At 49.5% G+C, this 26,327-nt stretch overlaps 1 protein-coding gene across 1 annotated transcript; it reads right to left on the bottom strand.

Annotated features, from left to right (window-relative positions):
• Positions 1–889: 889 nt before the first annotated feature.
• Positions 890–26,327, bottom strand: C16H2orf80 (chromosome 16 C2orf80 homolog). The gene is made up of 8 exons (XM_060257028.1): positions 26,267–26,327; positions 11,313–11,334; positions 7,740–7,821; positions 6,965–7,047; positions 3,654–3,741; positions 2,790–2,867; positions 1,516–1,603; positions 890–966 (listed from the first exon to the last, which is right to left on the bottom strand). The coding sequence occupies exons 1-8, from the start codon at positions 26,325–26,327 to the stop codon at positions 890–892; spliced, it is 579 nt and encodes a 192-aa protein (XP_060113011.1).

Raw genomic sequence — 26,327 nt, 5'->3', positions numbered from 1 at the left:
TTTGGGTTATCTGCAGGGGTGGAATTCTAGCAGGAGCTCCTTTGCATATTGGGCCACACACCCCTGATGTAGCCAATCCTCCAAGAGCTTACAAGGAACAGGCTTCCTCAGGAAGTGGTGGGCTCTCCTTCCTTGGAGGTTTTTAAACAGAGGCTAGATGGCCATCTGACAGCAATGAAGATCCTGTGAATTTAGGGGGAGGTGTTTGTGGGTTTCCTGCACTGTGCGGGGGGGTTGGACTATATGACCCTGGAGGTCCTTTCCAATTCTATGATTCAAAGGGCTCTTAGTATAGGGCATTCTGTAAGCTTTAGGAGGATTGGTTACATCAGGGGTGTGTGGCCTAATATGCAAAGGAGCTCCTGCTAGAATTCCACCCTTGGTTATCCGTAGGGGCCCCTGCTGAGCTGGCGGAGGGGGTGTCTGGTTTGGCGCTAGAGTCCTCCAGGCTGATTATACTGGGGGAGTTCAACAGTCATGCTTTCATGAGCAGTGACTCACAAAAGCTCCTACCCTGGCACAAATTTGGTTAGTCTTTAAGGTGCTACCAGACTCTTGCTCTTTTCTACTACTACAGACGGACTAAAACGGCTACCCATCTTGATCCATCACCAGCACTGTGTTTCGCCGTATGGAATGGAAATCCACCAGTCTTCTTCAGAGACTTGTGCAAGTACAGGTATCATCTTATAATCTGGACTCTGGCACTGTTTTTTGCTTTCAAATTCTCTTTAAGGCTTCAGCCCAATGTCTGCTGACAGATGAGTAAGCCCAACAATGAACTCGAGGAGTAAACATGCACAGGATTGGGCCACATGAGATTATTAGTAGAATTTGTTCGCATTTGGGGTGAAGGGCATTGAATTCTTGAAAACAACAGTCCTCCTTGTTAGTCATCAGTGCCCATTCTTTTTGTTGAGCTACTGATGGGATTTCGGTTTGCAGAAGCCTGGTGAGACTTCATACCTTCAGAAAGAGAACAAACCATATTAATTTTCTTGCTGTCTCATTGCCTAGAAATTAGATTTGGGGCTCTAATACTGAATCAGACCCATGGTCCATCAAGGTCAATATTGTCTGCTCACATCAACTTCTGCCTGGTCTTTTCTACTATGAGCAGCAAGAAAGATGAAGGAGCATTTGTAGATTGAGAGAAGTGGGTGGAACAAGCCAGGTGTCTGGAGACGCCGTTCTGGGATCTCCATTCTAGGAGTTGTGACCCTGCTGGTGGACCTCCAGATGGCACCTGGGTTCATTGGCCTGATACCAGGGCTTTTAAAAAGCAGGAACGCAGATCCAGCTGGCTTGGCATCAGGGGGTGTGGCCTAATATGCAAATGAGTTCCAGCTGGTATTTTCCTACCAAAAAAGTCCTGCGTGAAACAACAGTGATGGCAGGGGGTGTGTGGTCCAATATGCAAATAAATTCCTGCTGCGCTTTTTCTACAAACAAGAGCCCTACCTGATCCAACATGGCTTCTCTTATGTTCATATGAGCAAAGGAAAAACCACTCACTCTGTTTCCAGGCATATTCAGCAGCTTGGGGGGCCATCAGCATGGCGAAAGGATGCAGCGAGAGATTATGAGGATGGATCGAGTGAGCCTGCAAGGAGATACAAGTGAAATTGAACTATGCACAAATCAGATAACTTGATCCTGAGTCTTTCAGTGGGAATTGGAATGGTGTGGTGTAGCCCATTCTCATTAGAGCTTGGAAGGAAATGGAGCTGTTACCCGGGCCAGCCCTACCACTAGGCAAACTAAGTGATTGTCTAGGGCACTGGCCTTCTGGGGATGATGAATTGTGTACCCCCATGAGACTTGGTGATGTTATCAGTGCAGAGGGGCACCCCAGAAGTTAGCCTTGCCTAGGGTGCCGGACAGTCTAAGGCCAGCCCTGGCTGTTACTTAGACTGGAGACCCCAAGGAAAAGGGGAAACACTGGGAAACCACCTCTGCTTCTCATTTGCCTAGAAAGCCCCCTGGTTGCAGTTGTCATAAGTCCACCACATCTTCACAGCATTTCTCCACTGACTGAAGCTCCTTCCCTGGCGGGGGTTCCCCCATCTGGGAGGTTCTGACCCCCCCCCCTTGACGTCACTGGTGCGATGATGTCACCCAGATGTTGCACACAGCTGCTCTAGGTGTTTCCAGGAAAACTCTATGGTTTTCCCAGACGCTCTAGCCATTTGGGAGGGGAAAACTCTATGGCACCTATTGTACCATAGAGTTTTCCCTCTCAAATGGCTACAGCGTCTGAGGAAAAGATAGAATTTCCCCAGAAATGCCTAGAGAGGCTGCTGCATGACGGCACCAGGGCAATGATGCCCTCGGTGCCGTCATGCAGCAGCCCTCTCTAGGCATCTTTGGGGAAATTCTCTCTTTTCCCTCCCAGACGACTGTAGCCATCCCTTCGAGAGGGAAACTCTATGGTACAATAGAGAAAATAGAGGTTTTGCTCTGTAGCTCCTGTGCAATTGAGCAAGCCTTGCAAAACAAGCTGTTATGCAGAAGGAAGTGAAAGAGAGGGAGAAGGAAGCAGATGACACCCAGTTGCTCAGGGGCCTGATAGGATCCCCTCTGAGCTAAAACAAAAATGTGTGAGCCGGAGGCTAAAAAACTGTGAGCTAGCTCACACTAACTCAGCTTAGAGGGAACATTGAACATGAACCTGATTTGGACACGAAACTTGTAAGAACAAATAAAAGCAAATTGTGGAATGTAAGAAACTTGAAGGGGGGGAGGAGCGTCACCACAGCCTAAATGGCAAGAACACAAATTCCACCTACTTTTGTCGAGCTCTGCCGGTTGGAAGCTGTAGAGCCTGCCTTATAAATCCCAAAGATCTCTTCCACAGGAATGCTGTTCTGTAGACACAGACCTAGTGGTCAGTGTTGGTTTGCCATCCTTCCCCCTTTTGAGCAAAAAATGACCCCAGAAAAACATCCATCCAGTTTCAGGGCCAGGGATAAAAAATTCAAGTCTGCCTCTCATCTTCCCTTTACCTCAGGCAAGGAGAGAGGAACTGGCCTGTTTTTTCATTCCTGGCTCTAACCTCCCCCTCCTCCATTAAATGCGTTTCCAGGAATTAACTGACTTAAATGTGTCCAGACTTTCATATGAAAACATTTCAAAATTAGGAGGATGGTATTTAGGATTTTTTTTTAGTAGGAACGCACAGGAATGCAGTTCTGGACAGCTTGGCATCAGAGGGTGTAGCCTAATATGCAAATGAGTTTCCCCAAATCTCCAGGTATTTCAAGACCAGGAGTTGGCAACCCTAGCAACTTCACGTAGTATTACACTGGTAGCTTCCTGGGTTTGCAGCACATTGTTGATTTTGGGGGTGATTCTTCTTTTATTCCTTGTTTATGGTGTTTGCTGAGATGTTTTATTACTTTATGATCCACCTAATTAGTTGATTTTTCTTTCCAAGTCAGCTCTTTGAGAATTATTTTTTTATCTGTCTCTAATGCTTTTATACTGTTACTGCTTTTACCAATGCTTTTTGCATCTGCTGTTGATTTTTATGTTCCTAGCGTTAATGCTTAATGAATCACATAATTCTTTTCTGTATTTAGATTTACTGTAAAACCCACCAAGAGCTGCCCTTGTAGAGAGTAAGGGCAAAAAGTTTTAAAATATATACATACCATTAGCATCCCAGCATAAGATGATAAAATCAGAGCTTCTCTTTCAGGTCGGCTGAGAGAGAGAAATTTTTGACACAGCGGCAATTTCCTGTCCAGATTAAATTGGGGGGGGGGGGGGAGAGAATGGAATAATTAATAAATCAGAATGTGTGTTGCCTTTTTTTACACTGGTGTAATCAACCTGAGAAGAGAGCCCTATGGCGCAGAGTGCTAAAGCTGCAGTACTGCAGTCGGAGCCCTCTGCTCATGACCTGAGTTCGATCCCAGCGAAAACTGGTTCAGGTAGCCAGCTCCAGGTTGACTCAGCCTTCCATCCTTCTGAGGTCGGTAAAATGAGTACCTAGCTTGCTGGGGGAACCACCCCGTAAAAAGTCTGCTGTGAAAACGTGAAAGCAACGTCACCCTCAGAGTCGAAAATGACCGGTGCTTGCACAGGGGACTACCTTTACCTTTTTAAAATCAACCTGAAGATGAGGAAACTCGGGGCTTATTCTGGTAGCAGAAACTCCTTTGCATATTAGGCCACACACCCTTGATGTAGCCAATCCTCCAAGAGTTTCCAGGGCTCTTATTATAGAGCCTACTGTAAGCTCTTGGAGGACTGGCTACATCAGGGAGGTGTAGCCTAATATGCAAAGGAGTTCCTGCTACAAAAAAGGCCCTTGTGGAAACCCCTCAAAAATCTACATTGGTCATGGGGTCCTGACTCACCTTTCTTTCAAAAAAAGAATGAGAGTAAAATTGTGATTATGTAGTATTTGGGCATCATGGAAATGTGCTCTTGCAATATTCTGAAAATAGGGGATTCACATATCTGAAAGATGCTGGAATAAGGTCCAATTCCTTAAAATAGTTTAAAAACTTCCTCAGTTATGCTTTCAGGTCCCATAACTGTTGTCCTTGACCAGAGCTAGGACTTCTCAGCCTTGGCTCTCCATTGGTGGAAGGAACATTCGCAGCCCTGCGTGACTTATTACAGTTCTGCAGGGCTTGCAAGGCAGAGAAGAAGAAGATATTGGATTTATATCCCGCCCTCCACTCCGAATCTCAGAGCGGCTCACAATCTCCTTCATCTTCCTCCCCCACAACAGACACCCTGTGAGGTAGGTGGGGCTGAGAGGGGCTCTCACAGCAGCTGCCCTTTCAAGGACAACTCCTGCAAGAGCTATGGCTGACCCGAGGCCATTCCAGCAGCTGCAAGTGGAGGAGTGGGGAATCAAACCCGGTTCTCCCAGATAAGAGTCCGCACACTTAACCACTACACCAAACTGGCTCTCTTTTTCCACTAGGCTTTTGGTTGAGGACACTGATGGGTACTACCTTATCTAGCACGCCCTCCCACCCACCCCTGCCCCATCCTGCTTCCTTTTTACCTCTCCAACAAGACACAGTTTGGAACTTTGGCATTTCAACTCCACCTGAGGATGTTTTCGGCTATTTTTATTTCATCAATGGGACTGTTTGATCACTGTACAAATGCTGGCTGTTGTTCGCCACCCTGAGCATTGTGTACTCAGCTAACATAAATTTAAACTATAAATAAATAAATAAGGAATGCCAAGCAATGTACACGGACTATGGTTCAAATTCAGGGAGACGGGTGCATTTCGGCACCCCGGAATGAATATGCCTATCCTGTTTTACTGTCACAGATGAGGCGAGGAAGAAGAGGATTTTGATCAAGGGAACATCCCTAAAATCTAATCAGTAGCCTAGCTGGTCTGTATCTGATGAGCTCTCCCTGAAAGAAGTCATCTGTTGGGGATGCTATTGTTTCAGATTTCCTGAATTCAATCAATCAATATGTATTTCAGTCAAAGATCAGAACAGAATTAAGATGAGGGAGGGGACTGGATGGGAAGGCCCCTTCCAACTCTATGGTGCTATGATTTACTTGTAGGGTTGCCAGGTCTTATCTGGCTGCTGAAGGGGACTTCCTTCATATAGTTTTATACCAACATGCTACAGTGTCCCTGTGCAATGTGCCTAGGGTTGCCAAGTCCCCTGCTGCCTCCGGCGGGGGACTGTTTTCACGCGATGACATCACTCAGAAGTGAGATCATCGCGCCGGTGACATTGCACACCGGCCACTCTAGGAGCTAGGCTTGCCAATCCCCAGGTCCCAGTGGGGGTTCTTCCGCTTTCCCAGACTCCTTCCCACCCCCAGTCAGCTGTCTGGCAGGGGGAAGCCCCTCCCCCAGAGGACCATGTGCCTTTGTACCTCCGGATGCTTCAGTCTCCGATTGAAAGGCTTCCTCTTGGGATGGTGTGTCTGTGTTGCTGTGAAGAAGTTGGCAGCAACTTGTGAGTAGAGAGGCCAATCCCCTGCTTCAGAGTCGCCAGAAACAGGGTGGGGTGAAGGGAAACGTCTTCTGAGCACTTCATTATTCCCTATGTGGAGATCGATTCTCATAGGGTATTACGGGGAATTGATCTGGAGGTTTGGGGGGCTCTGGGGGAGCTGTTTTTTGAGGTAGAGGCACCAAATTTTCAGTATAGTATCTAGTGCCTTTCCCCAAAGTACCCCCAACTTTCAAAACGATTGGACCAGGGGGTCCAATTTTATGAGCCCCAAAAGAACGTGCCCCTATCCTTCATTATTTCCTATGGAAGAAAGACATTTAAAAAGGTGTGCTGTCCCTTTAAATGTGATGGCCAGAACTCTCTTGGAGTTCAATTATGCTTGTCACACCCTTGTTCCTGGCTCCGCCCCCAAAGTCTCCTGGCTCCACCCCAAAAGTCGCCAGATATTTCTTGAATTGGACTTGGCAACCCTACTAGGAGCATCCAGGAAAACTCTATGGTTTTCCTGGACGCTCTGGCAATTTGGGAGGGAAAATTCTATGGTACCATATGGTTTTCATATGGTCGAGTGACGTAATTGCGCCGGTGTCATCGGGGAAGGATCCCCCCCGCCAGCCCAGCGTGAGCCGGTGGGTTGGGAACCTCCAAGGTGGGAGAACCCCTGCCTAGACTGGGAGCTTGGCAGCTCAAACATGCCCAGTGTGATTATGTCACTTTCAGGTGATGCCATTATGCCGGGCATGTAGGGCGCTATCGAAGCTCTTTGGAGGTGGGGCTCCTCCAGCAGCCAATCCTGTGCTGGCAGGTTGGAGGCCCCAAGATTGGGGGAAAACCCACCAACAGTGGGAGGCTGGGAACCCTATTTACTCAGGAGTGACCCCATCACAACCCCCAGAGCATAAGAACCATCAAGGTGAGTCCTACAGCTGTAGACAGCAGCATCCAGTTGCACTGGGCCACATATATCTCCACTGCAAGATCGAGGTCTGAATGTTCACGGCACTTACGTTTTTCCTTTTCCCAAAGATGTTTGGACTTCTGAATCACAGAGCCAAGGCAAAGCAACATTGGCAGCCAAGTCATAATGAGCCTGGGGGGGAAAACATAAAAATACAATGCCAAACACTGACATCAACTTACCACTGTGTAGTGTCACTTCATGGGGGTCTTAGTTTTTACCTTGCCCAGGGCTTTTTTTGTAGAAAAGGCCCAGCAGGAACTCATTTTCATATTAGGCCATACCCCCTGAAATTACCATTGGTTTGCGCCAATTTTTTATGTAGAAAAAGCCCAGCAAGAATGATTTGCATATTAGGCCACACCCCCTGACACCAAGCCATCCGGAACTGCATTCCTGCTCAAAAAAAGCCCTTACCTTGCCCATCTGCATTTCCAAAAGAGAGTCTAGCAGGCTAGCTTCTTGCTGCTTGGAATTCTAGCAGGAGCTCCTTTGCATATTAGGCCACACCCACTGATGTAGCCAATCCTCCTGGAGCTTACAGTAGGCCCTGTACCATGAGCCCTATAAGCTCTTGGGAGATTGGCTACATCAGGGAGGTGTGGCCTAATATGCAAAGGAGGTCCTGCTACAAAAAAAGCCCTGGAACTGGCTGTTGGGCATTAACTGAGCTCTATGTTTTGTTCCTTCCCCCTGGGGTAACCAGAAGCAACAGCAAGCATTTCTTTCCTTTTGTCTCCAAGTGCAGGATGTTTCAGACCTTGCAAAAAAAAACCCCTCTCAACAAAACACAAAAACAGAAGGACAATAAAATGCCACTTTACCAAGTCATCTAGAAAGCTGGTCTGCTGCTTTCCTTGCGGATCGAATGCATTTTCTCGAATTCTGATGCCAACGTAATCTCTCCTTCAAGGAAAAGAGTGGTTTGGAATTAGAACCAGATTGCACTCACCTATCCAATATGTCAGGGGTGGCCAAGGGTAGCTCTCCAGATGTTTTTTCCCTACAACTCCCATCAGCCCCAGTCAGCATGGCCAATGGCTGGGGCTGATGGGAGTTGTGGGCAAAAAACATCTGGAGAGCTACCCTTGGCCACCCCTGCAATATGTAATGATTTATTTGGGAAAGGGTTTTTTTTTTTGCAGGGGGGGGGGTGTTCTCCCCAATCTCTAGAGTACAAGAGGGTGATTATATGTATGCATAAGGTTGCTGCTGCTGGGTTAGAAAATTCATCAAGATTTTGTTATTTACAAAATAAAAACAGTGGTAAGATAAACTACAACCTATAAAGGAGAGCCCAAGCTCTGTGGCATGATGCACGTACAGTATGGAGTCTACTCTTCCAATGCTGACTTCTCCATGCCTGTACCTCTCTGCATATCACCTCTCCCTGCATAATCCAATGTCTACTACCTCTCTGGAGAGCCAGTTTGGTGTAGTGGTTAAGTGTGTGGACTCTTATCTGGGAGAACAGGGTTTGATTCCCCACTCCTCCACTTGCACCTGCTGGAATGGCCTTGGGTCAGCCACAGCTCTTGTAAGAGTTGTCCTTGAAAGGGCAGCTGCTGTGAGAGCCCTCTCAGCCCCACCCACCTCACAGGGTGTCTGTTGTGGTGGGAGAAGATATAGGAGATTGTAAGCTGCTCTGAGTCTGATTCAGAGAGAAGGGCGGGGTATAAATCTGCAATTCTTCTTCTCTGCATAATCCAGTCACACCTTCTATTCTCATTTGCCTGCTAATGTCATTTGGCAACCGAAATCACTCCATTTTTTAATATATCAGTGGACTCACATTCTAGTTTTATCTGAAGAAGTGAGCAGTGACTAGGGTTGCCAAGTCTGTGTCGGAAAACACCTGGAGACTTTGGGGTGGAGTCTGAGGAGGGCGGGGTTTGAGAAGGGGAGGGGCCTCAGCAGGGTCCAATGCCATACAGTCCCCCCTTCAAAGCGGCCATTTTCTCCAGGGAGCTGATCTCTGCCAGCTGGAGATGGGTTGTAAAAGTGGGAGATCTGGGAGTGGCTTTGACCCATTTCCAGGTTGGAAGCCATTGCCCAGCTCTTACTCAGCCTGCTTAAAGAGTAAATATTTTTATCCCCTATAACATCAAAATTTAAAGTTTAAAAGATGGCTTCGAAGGGGGGAAAGAAAGGCCCCTTCGGAGGGTTCACATCAAACACTGAGGCTGGATGACTATATTTATGGCAAACTGGCTTGCAGCTACACTGGGTCTTGAAGCTGGAATTGCACCCCTCCTGCAGCGAGCTTGTCGCATTGGCAAGGTACGGTATGTGAAGAATCCACTTCATTATCATTTACCAGAAATATATTGGCAGAATTCAAGGATTTTCGAACACGACTATCAGGGTTAAAGATCCAGGTGTATCCTCATCTCCCTCCTGAGTTCTTAAAGATCAGAAAAGATCTTAAAGGCACGACAGCTAAACTGCAGGACTTAGGAATAAGATATCGTTGGCTCCAAACGGGCAAACTTTGTGTGCAACATGGCTCAACTTATTATACTGCCCATGACTCTACCTCTGGTGAATTATTGCTGGCTGCTGTAAATCCCTCCCCCCCCCCACACTGCATCCAGAGCAAACAAGAGGAAGGAGCGCTCTCTTACTACTCCAGTTAAAGCAAGTCCTTTATGCACTTCTGAAGATCATGGAGATTTTGAGAAGAGTGTTGAGTCCTTTAAAAAAAATGAGGTTTTGGGTACATTTTATAATGGAAGCATAACTCTCTGATATTAGAGAGTGGTGGGACTGTTGTAAGTGTCTGGGCATGTTCCCCCAAGGTATAATCACCCTATGCAAGGTGGAGTTTTGTTCTCCAGTCCTTAATTTTTAAGGTCTCCCAGGGCTGAGCTATATTATATTATTTGTAGAATAACTTAGCTCAAACTTGATTTGAAATGTATAATGTAAAGCTAATATAATGAGCTAAGATTAACGAGTGAATTTTATAAATCTGATTCTTTAATCTTTGAGAGAAGAATGAAGGAAGAAGATGAAGAAAACATGAAGATATAATGTTTAGGTGATACTAAGCTTGTATAGTGTAAAAGTTTTTGTTGGAGTTGTTAATTTTTAAATTCTTCCTTTAATAAAGTAAGAAAATGGAGGGAAAAAAAGGGGGGGAGATCTGCAGGCCCCATCTGGAGGCTGCCAATCCCCAGGAGGGTAGCGAAACTATAGGAACTTAGCATACAAATGTGTAAATAAAAAACTGCTTAGAGACACCATTAATTTTAAATGACAAAACAATGTAATGTGAAGGTCAGTGGTGTTCTGACCAGGCTTGCACACAGAACCTCAAATGAACAAAAACATGCTTCAAAAGGATATTCCCACAAATCAGTTCAAAAGCAGTTCAGTAAACTTTCCAATCACAAAGGAATATCCATATTCCAGTATTTAGTTCATAGAGCTAAAGGAAGCCCTTCCAAAGACTTCTGTTCTAGATATCAAGACGTTTAATCCGTCTTTCTTTAGTTTGGAGGCTTATTTTTCACTGGAACCCAATCTTTTACAATACATTCACAGGAGACCAACAAGGTTCAAGAGATATCTAATAGATTTCCAGGTTTTTTATTTACACAATCCCCGGGTGGGGGCAGGGATCCCCCAGTTTGGAGGTCCTCCCCCTGCTTCATGGTCATTAGAAAGTGGGGGAGGGGTGGTAGTGGAGGGAAATGTCTGGGGGCACTGCATTATTCCCTATGGAGACTGATTCCCATAGGGTATAATGGAGAATTGATCTGTGGGTATCTGGGGCTCGGGCAGGGGGGGGCTGTTTTTTGAGGTAGAGGCACCAAACTTTCCGCATAGCATCCAGCGCCTCTCCTCAAAACTCCTTCCAAGTTTAAAAAATATTGGACCAGGGGATCCAATTCTATGAGCTGCCCATTATTTCCAAATGGAGGGAAGGCGTTTAAAAGGCATGCAGTCTCTTTAATTGTGATGGCCGGAACTCACTTTGGAGTTCAGTTGTGCTTGTGACACGCTTGCTACTGGCTCTGCCTCCAAAGTCTCTTGGCTCTACCCCCAAAGTCCCCAGATGATTTCTTGAGTTGGACTTGGCAACCCTAACTCTACCTTATGACAGCTCATTAAAAAAAAAAAGGTAAAGGTAGTCCCCCTGTGCAAGCACCAGGCAGCTCATACTCTGCCACAAACTTTGTTAGTTTTCAAAACAAAACTTACTTACAAAAAACACTACTTACAAAACAGACGTTATTTACAATACCTATTCACTTACAAGTTCCTTTAAAGTTTACTTAGATTTACTCAAGTTTACTTAATTTACTTAAAGGTTACTTACAAAAGTTTTCCTATCTCTTTTTTCACGTATTTTCTCTCCATGGGCTGCCAAATGGTCCACAGTGGAGGCTCACTTCACATCCAGCACCAGGAGGCCTAGAAGCACAGAAAATCAAAAGAAAACATGCAGGCCAGAAAAATCAGTGCAGGAGAAGTCTAAAGTTTTCTAATGTGTTTTTAAATGTTGTAAGCCATCCTGAGTCCCCTGTGGGGAGAGGGTACGGGGTAGGGTTTTTTCCCTGGGGGAACATGGCAGAATGGAGTTACGGAACCTTTGTGGAAACAAAATTCTCAAAAAATGTTTAAAAGTTCATGAAGAGCACCCATGTGTTTCGTCTTCATTTTCCTCTTGAGAGTTCCAGCACTTCTTTTTCCAGGGGGGAAAAACTGCCCTGGTGCAAGGTGTAATCTTATTAAACAAATAATGAACTGGATGGAGAACATCGTGTTACTCTTTAAAGCATCATGATAGTGAGAGTACTAAATATATTAACAATCAGCACCATTTTGTTTTCTCTGTTTCTATTCTTGCTCTAGTGATGATGCAAAGCATGCAGGCCCCAAAACCGGTGATGAAGAGTGCAAAAACTTCAAGATTTGACAAACTTTCTAATATTTTCACACAAAAAAACACAAAAAAATGGGAAAATAACCCAAACATATAAAGCAGACAGATGGAGATCTTCATCATGCCACTGTGGGCACATAGGAGAAAGTCATTTAAAAAGTATGATGGGAGTAAGGTTGTATGATGACCATCAGGCCTCGGATTCAGAGAGAGCTCACAGGAGCACAGCTCCTGAACCTTTCTGAGGGTTCCACCTCCTCCTTCTGAGAGTTCCACCTCCTTGTCCATTGAATAGCAGGTGCAGCTGCATAACAATCCCTGGATGAGCTCCCCCCACCTATTTTTCTACAGAATGACCCCTGATGACCAGTATAATTCAAGAAGCATTTTAAGCAAGATGCTGAAGCTGATATAATTGAGTCCACCTTCTGGTGATGTCAGGGGTGTGTGGCATATGCAAATGAGTTGTGCTAATGAGCTCTGGCACCTCTTTTTCTACAAAATGGCCACGGATTGAAGGAAGGTCAATGGCGTGGCCAACCTTGTCCTGACTCCATCTTAAGACTCAGAAGGCAGCAAATAAGCCTTCATGTACCTTGACCTATGCAAGTATGCCGGGGGTCTCAGAATGTGCTGCCCTTTCACCTCCTTCCTGGAATCCACATCGGGGGTAGACAGCTAAAGTAAACAGCTGTTTCTTTGCTCTGTATAATGCTAGTAAATGATTGTGTAGAAGAATGTATAAAATAAAACCACCACCACTGTCAGACACAAGCAGGATGGGCAGACTGGTGCATAACCCTCATCTCTGAGTCGTGTGGTTGTTACTACACCCGATCTGAAGCATGATCAATACCTAGTGCAAAACAATAGCATCGAGGGTTGCCAAGTCCCCCGCGACCTCTGGCAAGGGACAGTTTTCATGCATGAGTGACGTCATCGTGGCTGCAACATCTTGCGTTGGCAGCTCCAGGTGTTTTGTCACGGCTGGGGCCGGGTCAGGCAAAGTCCAGAGGCAGTCCGAGGTCTGTAGCCAGTAAGCAGGAGGGTCCGAGGCGCCAAATCCGAGTCACTGTAGAAGTATCGCAGGTCTGAGGTCCAGAAGCCGAGGTCAGGGAGTCCAGAAGTCCAAAGCCAAAGTCAGGGAGTCAGGAACCAAAGTCAAGCCGGAGTGGATGCTAGAATGTCAGGGAGATGACTAGTTGCTTCCACAAAGCTTCCTCCCAAAGCCCACAGCTATATAGCCCTCTGCTGGCTGTTGCCCGTTTGGGCTAATTGCTGGCTCAGGGAGGCAGCCAGGATCCTGTTACCACTCAAGCATCCTTGCTCTTAGAAGGGCCAGAATCCTCTCAGAACTCAGGGCTCAGGGAGCGTCTTGCTTGTGAGCGTGCCGCCCTCCTCCGATCCCTGAGGTCCTGCCGGAGGCGGTCACGCACACGAGCCACCCGAGAGGGCGAGGCAGGGGGGCTGGGATCTTCTCCAGCAGGAGGCAGGGGCACTGGTGCAGGTGGCAGGGGCACAGTTTCCTCATCAGACTCAACTTCCTCTGAAGGGTCCCCAGCACCCATGACACTATCCCCCCCCCCCCAGGGCCCCCCTCCGTCGAGGGACCTGGAAGGTCGGGGTGGTCGTTGTGGAACTGGTGCACCAAGTCCGGGGCATGAAGATTGTCCTCGGGCTCCCAAGACCGGTCTTCTGGGCCGTATCCCTCCCAGTCCACCAGGTACTGGAGGCCTCCACGATGGTACCGGGAGTCCAGGATCTGGCGCACCTCATATTCTTCCTCGTCATCCACCAACACTGGTGGTGGCGGCGGTGGGGAAGGAGTCCGAGCTGGGTCAGGGGGTGCAGCCGGAACAAGGAGGGAGCGATGAAACACGGGGTGAATGCGGAGGTGGGGTGGCAACTGGAGCCTGAAGGCGACGGGGTTTATTTGTTCAACGACGGGGTAGGGTCCAATGAACCGTGCATCCAGCTTGTGAGACCGACCAGGCCGGCGCAGGTAGCGAGTTGAGAGCCACACCTGATCCCCCGGCTGCACTGGAGGGCCTTCTTGCCTCTTTCGGTCCGCAGCCCGTTTATATGCCTCCTTGGCTTGCTGTAGCTGCTCTCGGAGCAAGTCTTGGCTGGCACGGAGTTCTTGCAGGTAGGCATCGACGGCGGGGACATTCGTGGGTGGTAGGATCGCTGGGAAGAACCGAGGGTGGTACCCGTAGGTTGCAGCAAACGGGGTCATTTGGGTGGATGAATGGACCGCGTTGTTGTATGCAAACTCCGCTAGGGGCAATAGAGTGGTCCAGTCATCCTGCTGGTAACAGGTGTAACAGCGGAGATATTGCTCTAGCGTGGCATTGGTGCGCTCTGTCTGGCCATCTGTCTGTGGGTGGTAGGCCGAGGACAGGTGCACTCGAGTACCCAGGCTGGAATGGAGGGCTTGCCAGAACCGAGAGGAAAACTGAGGGCCCCGATCGGAGATCAGATGGGCTGGGAGTCCATGCAGACGAAAGATGTGTTGCAGGTAAAGCTGGGCCGTCTCCTGAGCTGTGGGGAGTTTCGGGCACGGAACAAAGTGGGCCATCTTGGTAAATAGGTCGACGACCACCCAGATACAAGTCTGACCCTTGGAGCGTGGAAGTTCCGTGATGAAGTCCATCGAGATGGTATCCCAGGGTCCTGAAGATGTGGGCAAGGGCTGCAGCAACCCTGAGGGTTTGGCTGGGATGTCTTTGGCCCGTCGGCAGACATCACAGGAGCTGACATAGCGGGCAACATCAGCGCGAACTCGTGGCCACCAGAATTCCCTTGTCAGCAAGTGGGTGGTCTTATGCTGTCCAAAGTGCCCGGCGGGTAACGAGTCGTGGGTCAGGCGTAGCACTTCTGCCCGCAAGGGCCCGGGCGGCACATAGAGGCGTTCGCGGTGTAGCAAGAGGCCGCCTCGAGTCGTGAACTCCCCTGTTGGGTCATCTTGGAGAGCCTGGAGGTGTTGCTGGACCCAGGGATCATTGGCCTGGCTAGCCCGAATGTCCTCCACGAGTGCTGGTGAAGTGGAGGTGGCTGCAAATACTGAGGGCGGCAGGATTGGAGCAGCGGGCGCGGTCTCAGTTGAGGCAGGGGCGTATTCCGGTTTCCGGGAGAGCGCGTCTGCTTTCCGGTTCTGGGTATGGGGGATGTAGGAGATCCGGAAGTCGAAGCGAGAGAAGAATAGGGACCACCGGATCTGGCGCTGGTTGAGACGGCGGGTGGTCTGGAGGTGTTCCAAGTTCCGGTGATCGGTGAGCACTTGAACAGGGTGGCGAGCCCCTTCGAGGTAATGTCGCCAAACCTCAAACGCCGCCTTGATCGCGAGCAACTCCCTCTCCCAGATGGTATAGTTCCTCTCTGCAGCAGTGAGCTGCCGCGAGTAATAGGCGCAGGGCTGTAGTGGCTGGGACGGCTCCTCGCGCTGGGACAGCACTGCTCCCAGGGCCACGTTGGAGGCATCAGCTTCCACCGTAAAGGGAAGCTGGGGGTCGGGGTATCTCAGGAGTGGCCCGGTGGCAAAGCGAGTCTTCAGGGTGGAGAAGGCGTTATCGGCCTCTGGGGACCAGTGGAAGGGTTCTTTGGGGCGGAGTAGTTGAGTCAGGGGTGTGGTCAGGGATGCGTAGGCCGGGATGAATTGCCGATAGTAGTTGGCAAAACCGAGGAACCGCTGCAGGTCTTTGCGATTCTGAGGAGCCTGCCAGGTCAGGACCGCTTCTACTTTTTTCGGGTCCATGAGGATCCCCTGCGGTGACACGATGTGCCCAAGGAACTCGACGGAGCGCAGGTCGAAGTCGCACTTCTCCAGCTTGGCGTAGAGACCATGGGCTCGTAGGCGCTGCAGGACCTGGCGGACGTGCTCGGCGTGCTGGGCAGGATTGCGGGAGTAAATTAGGATGTCATCCAGGTATATGATCGCGAAGCGGTCAAGCAGGTCCCGGAATATGTCATTCATGAACCTCTGGAAGACAGCGGGGGCATTGGTCAGTCCGAAGGGCATTACCAGGTGCTCGTACTGCCCGTATCGGGTCCCAAACGCGGTCTTCCATTCGTCTCCGGGCCGTATGCGCACCAAATTGTACGCTCCACGGAGGTCCAGCTTGGTGTAGATTTGGGCCCCCTTTAGGCGATCCAAGAGTTCAGGGATCAGTGGTAGAGGGTACCGGTCGCGGATGGTGATCTTGTTCAGGGCCCGGTAGTCATTGCACAGCCGGAGCTCCCCACTTTTCTTCTTCACGAAGAGCACTGGAGCAGATAGGGGAGAGGTTGAGGGTCGGATGAATCCGCGTTTCAGGTTCTTGTCCAGGAAGTCTCGCAGAGCTGCCAACTCCGGCTCCGACATTGGGTACAGACGCCCCACCGGGAGTGGTGCCCCAGGTACCAAATCAATGGCACAGTCGTAGGGCCGGTGAGGGGGAAGCTGATCAGCTCCTGTCTCTTCGAAGACATCAGCAAAGTCCACATACTTCTGAGGGAGCTGAGGACCACCACTCGGGATGCCAGCTGCTAGAGTGGTGGGAGGAGTCAGATGGGGGCATGGGTCTCGGAAGCGTAGTTCCTGCTGGGCCCAGTCCACGATGGGGTTGTGCAGCTTCAGCCAGGAAAGGCCTAGAATCAGCGGGAAGCGAGGCATGCGGGCGACATCAAACCGCAGCTGTTCTTGGTGCTGCTGGACGTGGAAGGTGATGGGACAGGTCTCCTGGGTGACGGGGCCAGAACGGAGGAGGCGCCCGTCAATAGCCTCCACCAGCGACGGAATCCCTTTTGTCTGCACAGGGATCTGGTGCTGCTTCACAAAGGCGGCATCTATAAAACAGTGGGCCGCTCCCGAGTCCAGCATGGCATACACGAACAGCCAGCGTTCGTCAGGCAGACGGAGTTTGACTGGTAGCAGGAATGGCCCTGGGGTATCAGCCCGCTGTTCGGAGGACCCAGCTAGTCGCCCCAGGCTGGGGGGTCCACTTACGCCTGGGGCTGCCCTTTTGGCGGCGGTGGCAGCGAAGGTCCAGGTATCCGATGCTTAGCAGGGCAGCCAGAGGCATAGTGGCCTGCCGTGCCGCAGTAGAGGCACAGATTCTGCGTGCGGCGTCTGGTCTTTTCCTCTGGGGTCAGGCGGGGTCGAGCAGCTCCAAGCTGCATAGGCTCATCCTTGGTGCTGGTACTAGCTGGGGACGGGCGAGGAGCCAGGTAGCACGGCGCAGGGAGCTGGCGCCCTCTGGTCTTGGCTTGGCGGCGACTTTCCAGGCGGCCATCGATGCGGAGGCAGAGGGTGATAAGTTCTTGGAGCGTGGGTGGCTGCTCCACCCTGGCCAGTTCATCCAGGACCTCCTCTGCCAACCCCTCAGTAAACTGGTCCATCTGGGCAGCCTCATTCCACGCCAAGTCCTGGGTCAGGAGCTTGAATTCAGTGGCATATTGAGCCACCGAGGAGTTGCCTTGTTTCAGTGCCCTGATCTTCCGGTTGGCTGTGGCTGCTTGGACTGGGTTTGAGAAAGCAGCAGACAGGTGGGCCTCAAACCCCTGGTAATCAGTCAGTAGGGGAGAGGACGCGACCAGTAAGGGTGTGGCCCATTTGGCCGCCTGCCCCTTTAACAGACTGATGACGAAACACACCTTGGTTTTGTCATTGAGGAAGTCCCGTGCTCTCAGTTCAAAGTACAGCCGACACTGTGCTAGGAAGGCAGGAAATTCTTCCACGGCACCCCCAAATCTGTCAGGTGGGGGAACTGGGCACTTGGCTGGAGCACTGGCCGCAGGTTGTTGCTGCAAGTGCACTACTGCCTGTGTTAGCTGCTGTACCTGGGCTTGGAGCGCAGCCAGTAGTTCTGTGGTTTCACTTGCTTCAGCATCCATCCTGTGGAGTGGGTGTTTGTCGGTGGAAGCAATCTGTCACGGCTGGGGCCGGGTCAGGCAAAGTCCAGAGGCAGTCCGAGGTCTGTAGCCAGTAAGCAGGAGGGTCCGAGGCGCCAAATCCGAGTCACTGTAGAAGTATCGCAGGTCTGAGGTCCAGAAGCCGAGGTCAGGGAGTCCAGAAGTCCAAAGCCAAAGTCAGGGAGTCAGGAACCAAAGTCAAGCCGGAGTGGATGCTAGAATGTCAGGGAGATGACTAGTTGCTTCCACAAAGCTTCCTCCCAAAGCCCACAGCTATATAGCCCTCTGCTGGCTGTTGCCCGTTTGGGCTAATTGCTGGCTCAGGGAGGCAGCCAGGATCCTGTTACCACTCAAGCATCCTTGCTCTTAGAAGGGCCAGAATCCTCTCAGAACTCAGGGCTCAGGGAGCGTCTTGCTTGTGAGCGTGCCGCCCTCCTCCGATCCCTGAGGTCCTGCCGGAGGCGGTCACGCACACGAGCCACCCGAGAGGGCGAGGCAGGGGGGCTGGGATCTTCTCCAGCAGGAGGCAGGGGCACTGGTGCAGGTGGCAGGGGCACAGTTTCCTCATCAGACTCAACTTCCTCTGAAGGGTCCCCAGCACCCATGACATGTTTCCGGGGGAAACTCTGTGGTTTCCCCAGCCGCTCTAGCATTTTGGGAGGTAAAAACTCTATGGTACCTCGGCCCGAGGGCTTGGCAGCCCTATTAGCATCCCTCTGCCTCCGTGTTCATGCGCAGAATAACTTTTACGCAGTTAACTTTGACAGAGAAATCTGTGCAGTGATCGGCCTGCCTGACTTACAACCTACAAAAGTGAATAAAAGTTTTTTGGCACAATGAACATAACAGCAAACCCACAGTGTCTTTAGATCCAAGTGGGCAGCCGTGTTGGTTTGAAGCAGTAGAACAAAGTAGGAGTCCAGTGGCACCTTTAAGACCAACCAAGTTTTTTTCACAACATAAGCTTTTGTGTGCTCTCTAAGCACACTTCATCGGACGAGGAATTGGGTACAGTGAACAGAGCTACATATAGCTGGTAGGCAGTGGTTTAAGAATGCAAAATAGTACAAATTTAAAATCCAATTTGTACCATTTTGCATTCTATACCACTGCCTACGAGCTATAAATAGCTCTGCTCACTGTACCCAATTCCTCGTCTGAAGAAGTGTGCTTGGAGCACACACATTCTGAATAAAACTTCGTTGGTCTTAAAGGTGCAACTCGACTCCTACTTTGTTCTCCTGCTTCAGACCAACACGGCTGCCCACTTGGATCTATCTAAATGTATCTCTAGATGACAGAGATTGGTTCCCCTGGATGAAATGACTGCTTTGGAACTTGGAATCTATGGCAGTGTACTCCCGAACCCCGCTTCCCACAGACTTCACACCCGAATGTCCTGGAATTTTCCAGCCCAGTGATAGGCAGTGGTTTAGAATGCAAAATGGTACAAATTTAAGATCCAATGACAGAATAGTAAAATTAACAAATTTCACAAACCTTTGATCTGGGTAGCAGGAGCATGCGAAAGCAATAAAACAGTAACATGTCAAAATGTGAGAATGTCTGTCAATCACTCCATTATATAAGCCTGGGTCAAAAAGAGGGCATTACTAGAAGTTTTTCCCATCTGACTAATTTACCTTTTAACGTGTAGCATACATATAGTTTGCCATTAGATGAAAAATACGCAGGCCGTGTTCACACAGCGTGTTGAGTCCATGTTAAACTGACCCGGTTCTGTTCCGAATATCTTTGTTCCGAATATTATCGATCAGACTGCCATACTGCAATTGGAATCACTCCGCAGTGAAACCGTCTTCTGCTGTCCACACGACGGCACCATGCAGTTCTTTTTTTCTCCACTATTATGCACATGCGTGCATTATGCGTATGTGCGCACTATGCGCGTATGTGCATGCACATAGGTGAAAACATTATGCGGTTATGCGCATATCGCTAAGTAGTCAAAAAATGGTGACCGTAAACCCGATGCCTGAGACTCCTTTTGCTTTGGGACTGCCTTCAGACATCTGGAAGTTGGTTAATATCGCAGCAGAACTATCCAGACGGAGAAAATTACCAGGTGAAACCGGAGAACTCAAAAAACACCGCAAAGGAGCAGGTAACAAAATAATCCGGTTCTGAGAAGGATTGAGGGGGGGGGGCTACCATAAATTAATACTTGGAGGCAAATGTTGCTGTCTGATCAGCCACTTTAAATCCGGAAGGTAACAACAGCGACATCTGATTATACTGTGCCTCTGAACAGGGCCGCAGAGCCTTTGCAGTTCGAGGCAGTCAGCCAAAGCACAAGTTACATCAAAGCCCTGGCAAAGTTACCGCTCAGTTTGGTGGGCTGTTTGGGGCAAAACATTTTGCTGTGAAATCGAATGCCTGGGCATGTAAAAACGGATCTCTTGCACTCCAGGCCAAAAATTCACAAATTCAGCATGTAATTTGCGACATGTCTTATAAAGAACTCTCCCCGTCCTCCCTTCCAAGATCCAGCAATGTGAAATTCTTCCACAGCAGAATAACAGTGCCTTTCCCTTGGTAACGTCTCTATTCCACCACCAGGGAGTACATTTATAACAGTAACCAGAGCAGAAATAGAGAGAAAATCGCCACGGTTTCCCATGAAGAAAATGGGACCGCTTAATGCATTTCACTGCACTTTTAACACACTCTACCATACTCAAAACTCACACAAAACCCAACATAAATTGAGTTAAAAGTCTTGCAAGTGACATCTATTCATTCCATGATTTTTATTCTCCCTGATTTTCCTTCCAGACTCTTTGCTCTCCAAATTCACCTGCTCCTTGCGTTGAGGAAATACTGATACGATACTGAAAAGAAATTGAAGATACAGATTTCAAGGCAATTTCCTGCTTTCAAAAAAAAAAAGCATGAGAGTCAAATCATTCAAGGCATCCGCTTGGAAGGCAAAATGGGAAGACCGCAGCTTACCTTTTAAGAGTGAAGAAAACAAACCCACCGGAAGGAGAAAAAAAAAAAGCATGGAATATTAATAGCGCAGTGTACAATAGGTTTAAAAAGACCCATTACCTTTCTGAGTCTTCCTATGCTGTGGGCATTAAAAAAAAGGTACATCGGCTTTGGAATTTCTCCGATATTCTCTGAATATCACTGGAAAAGCATTCAGTCCAGGAACAGAGGATGTTCTTCTCTTCTGCTAATGGGAGCTACCCTTCTGCTCCGGAGAAGTGCAAGAATGAAGCATTTTATCTTCTTGTTGCTTAGAAACAGGGTGCTGCTGCAGAGGCTGAAATTTGGAGGAGAAAAACAGCCAGCGGCTCCCGTTGGACCGTTCTCCTGGCCTAGAGCGCAAGAGATCCATTTACAGGCCCAGGCATTGGATTTCACAGCAAAATGGTTTGCCCCAAACACTGACAGCTGTCTGATGATGGAAAACCGGTACTCTGCTTGTGGCATCCTTTGGCCAACATATCCCTGCGTGTTATAAAGTCACTTAATTCAAAAGGGGGCAAGAAGATCAAATCAGGCAGCAGAGAAGTTCCAGGGGATGCTGGAAGGCCATGAGAGAGCCGTCTTGCTAAGTGCACTGAAAACAGCATGCTATGATCAGGGGTCATCTTGTAGAAAAAGAGGTGTGAGAACTCATTAGTACAATCATTTACATAACACATTTGCAGCTGCCGCACACCTCTGACATCACTGGAAGTTGCACTGAATTGGATCAGCTCAGCATCTACCTTAAAATGCTTCTTGAATTAGAATTGCCATCATAACACCTGACTCTCATCCTACTTTTAAAATGACTTTCTCCTGTGTGGCCACAGCGGCAGCCATTTTCCTCAGGAGAACGGATCACTGTTATTTATTTATTTGGTTCACTTATATTCCGCCCTTTCCCAGACGGGCTCAGGGCGGATCACATACAGTAAAAAAGCAGTCACATATAATAAAACCAATAAATACAATTAAAACAACAGCATTACATCAACATTAAATAACAGAGGCGGGGGGCACATAGTGCAAATTTAGGAGTAATCATTCAGTGGTCTGGATATAAAAGTTCAGACGATAGATCATTGTGGGGGAGGACAGCCGATGGTATAAGCAACAGAGTAGAAGGCGCCCGCCTGCCTCAACTAAACGCCTGACAGAACAGCTCTGTCTTACAGGCCCTGCGGAAGGGTAACAAATCCGGCAGGGCCCGTACCTCCACCCGGAGCTGATTCCACCAGGTTGGGGCCAGGGGCAAGGCGGATGTCCTTGAGGCCAGGGATGACCAGGGATGTTGATTCTGTGAGTTAGGCAGATCATGAGAAGGAGGGCAGGAAGGGGGTGCATGGGGGGGGAGGTGTTTCTGAGGTTCCTGCATTGTGCAGGGGGTTGAACTAGATGACCCTGGAGATCCCTTTCAGCTCTGTGATTCTGTGATCTCTGTCACTGGGAGATCAGCTCTAATAGTGGGAGATTTCCAGTCACAGCCTGGAGACTGGCAACGCTATTTGCTTGATTTAGAGATATGCCAGTGGAGGGTTTTCAAATTCCAGAGGAGGTCTAGAGTTATGATACTGATCTCCACACTACAGGGGTCAATTCCACTGGGGAAAATGGCAGCTTCGAAGGGCGAACTTTATGGAGTAGTGTAGATTCTAGGTGAAATTCCTTCTCATTCCCCCCCTCCACAGACTAGGGTTGCCAATCCCCAGGTGGGGGCAGGAGATCCCCTGGTTTGGAAGCCATCCCCCCCGTTTCAGGGTAATTAGGGAGAGAAATGTCTGCTGGGCACTCCATTATTCCTTATGGATACCGATTCCCATAGGGCATAATGGAGAATTGATCCCTGGGTATCTGGGGCTCTGGTGGGGCTGTTTGTTGCGGTAGAGGCACCAAATTTGCAGCATAGTATCTGGTGCCTCTCTTCAAAACACCCTCCGAGTTTCAAAATGATTGGACCAGGAGATCCAATTCTATGAGCCCCAAAAGAAGGTACCCCTATCCTTCATGATTTCCGATGGAGGGAAGGCTTTTAAAAAGTGCGCAGTCCCTTTCAATGTGATGGCCAGAACTCCCTTTGGAGTTCAATTCTGCTTGTCACAACCTTGCTCCTGGCCCCACCTCCAATGTCTCCTGGCTCCACCCCCCAAAGTCCCCAGATATTTCTTGAATTGGACCTGGCAACCCTACCACAGACATACCTCCCAGATCTCCAGGAATTTCCCAGGGATGCCTCAAAAATCAATCTTTTGCAAGCAACCAGACAGGAAAACAGGGCGGACCCTTGGAAGCCTCCATGTAGGATAGCCTTTGGCGCAAGAGAAAGCCCCTTCGCGGCTGGACTCAGCGCCAGCAGGCCAGGGGAAGGGATGGGCACTCCTAAGGGATGGGCAGAATTAGAATGGAGGCAGGGCCAGCTAGATGATTGCCTAGGGCGCCAGCCTTCTGGGGGTACCAAATTGGGTGCCCCCCCATGTGACCTGGTGACATTATCGGTGCAGGGGGTGGGGTGCCCAAAGTTAGGCTTGCCTAGGGTGCCAGACAGTCTAGAGTCAGCCCTGAACAGAGGTCCAGCAGTTGGATGGCATGGGGTTGAGGGAGAAATGGGGCTCAGTGCATCTCAGCAGAACTTGCTGCAGAAAACACTTAAAAGGAATCACCTCGGGGGCCCTGACCACCTCTCCGCAGAAGACAAGAGGGAGTGAGGAGACTCTTCCAGGGAAAGGAAACCTCTTGAGAAACAAATGCCCTCATTTTAAACCCAGAGCTAACATCACAACAGATTCTTCGTTAGGGCACTTCATATAACATAGTGGGTTCTATGCATTGAAGAGGAGAAGTGGTTGTGATAAACAGCTCTTTATCAGATACAGCATGGTAAGTGGCTGCTCTACAAAGACTGGAGAACTGGGCCAATGGGGCCAACTATATACAACCCTAAGAGCCCCGTGGCGTAGAGTGGTAAAGCTGCAGTACTGTAGTTGGAGTCCTCTGCTCACTACCTGAGTTCGATCCCAGCAGAAGCTGGGTTTTCAGGTAGCCGGCTCCAGGTTGACTCAGCCTCCCATCCTTCTGAGGTCAGTAAAATGAGTACCCAGCTTGCTGAGGGGAAAGTGTGGGGACTGGGGAAGGCAATGGCAAACCACCCTGTAAAGTCTCTGATTGGTGCAGGGCAGCAGGGATTTGGATCCTGCTCCCTATTGTTCCCGAGTCCCCAAGCTCCGTTCGTATGGCTCCAATGAGCCAGGTCTTCACTCGAGACCAGTACACAACACTTCACATAGACATCACTCTGCTATTCTGACTTATATTGCCCCCTTGTTGATGCAGCCCAGTTCACTAAAACTAACAATCGCCAGACCCCAAATTGTGCTTCTTTTAATCCGCTAACAAACATTCCCATGATTTTGCATACGGATTCACTACCCACTTGCTGTATATTTAGGACTGCTTGCCATTCTATCCTGTTGTCTGATGAAGTGTGCTTCTAGCACACGAAAGCTGACATTCTGGACAGGGTTTTCTTTGTAGAGAAAGCTCAGCAGGAACTCATTGGCATATTAGGCCACACCCCCTGAAATCACCAATGTTTCACACAGGGCTTTTTGTAGAAAAAGCTCTGCAGGAGCTCATTTGCACATTAGGCCACACCCCCTGTCCCCAAGCCAGCCGGAACTGTGTTCCTGTGCGTTCCTGATAAAAAAAAGAGCCCTGATTCGGAATCAAACTTTGTTGGTCTTAAAGGGACCGCTTGACTCCTGCTTTGTTCTTCTACTGCATCAGACCAACACGGCTGCCCACGTGGATCTATCTAGTTTCAGGGAAAGGAACCCTAGAAGGGCTGCCACGGAGTCTTAGGCTCACCTCTCCAAGGAAAACGGAAAGGTCCCCTGTGCAAGCACCAGTCGTTTCTGGGGTGACGTTGCTTTCACAACGTTTTCACGGCAGGCTTTTTACGGGTTGGTTTGCCATTGCCTTTCTCCCCAGTCATCTACACTTTCCCCTCAGCAAGCTGGGTACTTATTTTGCCAACCTCGGAAGGATGGGTCAACCTGGAGCCGGCTACCTGAAAACCCAGCTTCCACCGGGGATCGAGCTCAGGTCGTGAGCAGAGCTTAGGACTGCAATACTGCAGCTTTAACACTGCGCCACGGGGCTCTCACCTCTCCAAAGGAAAACAGAAAATAAAAGAAAAAGGAATGGCTCCTTGTTCGGGCTAAGGAGAAAGTTGAGGGGGGGGGCGCAGCAGCAACTAAAAGGGAGGCTAATCCATTTAATTAAAAGCCTACGACCACGCTACCCTAAAAGCGTCTGATCTCGGAAGCTAAGCAGGGGTGGGCTTGGTTAATATTTGGATGGGAGATAAAAATATAAGAGAAGCCATGTTAGATCAGGCCAATGGCCCATCCAGTCGAACACTCTGTGTCACACAGTGGCAATTTTTATATATATATATATACACACACGCACACACTGTGGCTAATAGCCACTGATGGACCTCTGCTCCATATTTTTATCTAAACCCCTCTTGAAGGTGGCTATGCTTGTGGCCGCCACCATCTCCTGTGGCAGTGAGATCGCCTGGGAATCCCCGGTTCTTAAAGCTCTCTTTTGCAACCAAGACTCGAACTCGGCTTCTTTCTGCAAGCGAGCCTGCGGGAAAACCCGGCCAATCCCTGGGAAAACCTCCATGGCCCAGGGCGCTCGGTGCCTCTCGACCCACAGTTGCGGCAGGAAATGCACGTAGGAATACATCGGCGCCGCTAAGCACCCATGGAAAGAGGGAAAGGTGAGGCGATCGGAAGGGAGATCCCAGGCTGGCTGCCTTTGGGGGGTGGGCAGCTGCAGGAAGGGAGGGGGCACTGGGGTTGCTGTAGGGAGGGCAGCCGGAGATGCGGGGGGGGGGGGTAGGGGGAACCAGAGTGTCCAAATTCTGGCAAGGTAAGTGTTGCAACCGGTGGCTAGAAGAGGTAGGGTTGCCAAGTCCAGTTCAAGAAATATCTGGGGACTTTGGGTGTGTGTGTGTGTGGAGCCTGGAGACGTTGGGGGTGGAGCCAGGAGCCAGGGAGTGGCAACCGTAGTTGGACTCCAAAGAGAGTTCTGGCCATCCCACTGAAAGGGACTGCACACCTTTTAAATGGCTTCCTTCCATCGGAAATAATGAAGGATAGGGGCGCCTTCTTCTGAAACGTGGAGGATATTTTGAGGAGAGGCAGTGGATGCTATGCTGAAAATTTGGTGTCTCTACCTCAAAAATTAGCCACCCCAGATACCCGCAGATCAATTCTCCATTATTTTCTATGGGAATCAGCCTCCATAGAGAATAATGGAGTGCCCAGCAGACATTTCCCTCCCCTCCCCCTGGCGGATCTCCTGCCCCCACCTGGGGATTGGCAACCGTAAGAATGAGGAAGGCTGAGCTGGTCACCCCTCTGTGTAGAGCTGCAGCACCCTGAAAGCACCTGTTCTCTTTTTATCTTGGAAGTTAAGCAAGGTCGGGCCTGGTTAGTACTTGGATGAGAGAACGCCCCCTGGAATCCTTGGTGCTGTAGGCTTTTCTGGTTCCCTTCGGCTTACCTGCAGTCCGCTCAAAGCGACAGATGGCTGTTTCAAGACCTCCGCCCTCTCTCAGCACCAT

The sequence above is a fragment of the Heteronotia binoei genome, chromosome 16 (assembly GCF_032191835.1).
Source record: "Heteronotia binoei isolate CCM8104 ecotype False Entrance Well chromosome 16, APGP_CSIRO_Hbin_v1, whole genome shotgun sequence".
NCBI classification, from domain to species: Eukaryota; Metazoa; Chordata; class Lepidosauria; order Squamata; family Gekkonidae; genus Heteronotia; species Heteronotia binoei.
The sequence above is the reverse complement of the archived record's forward strand: the minus strand, read 5'-3'. Positions and strand labels throughout refer to the sequence as shown.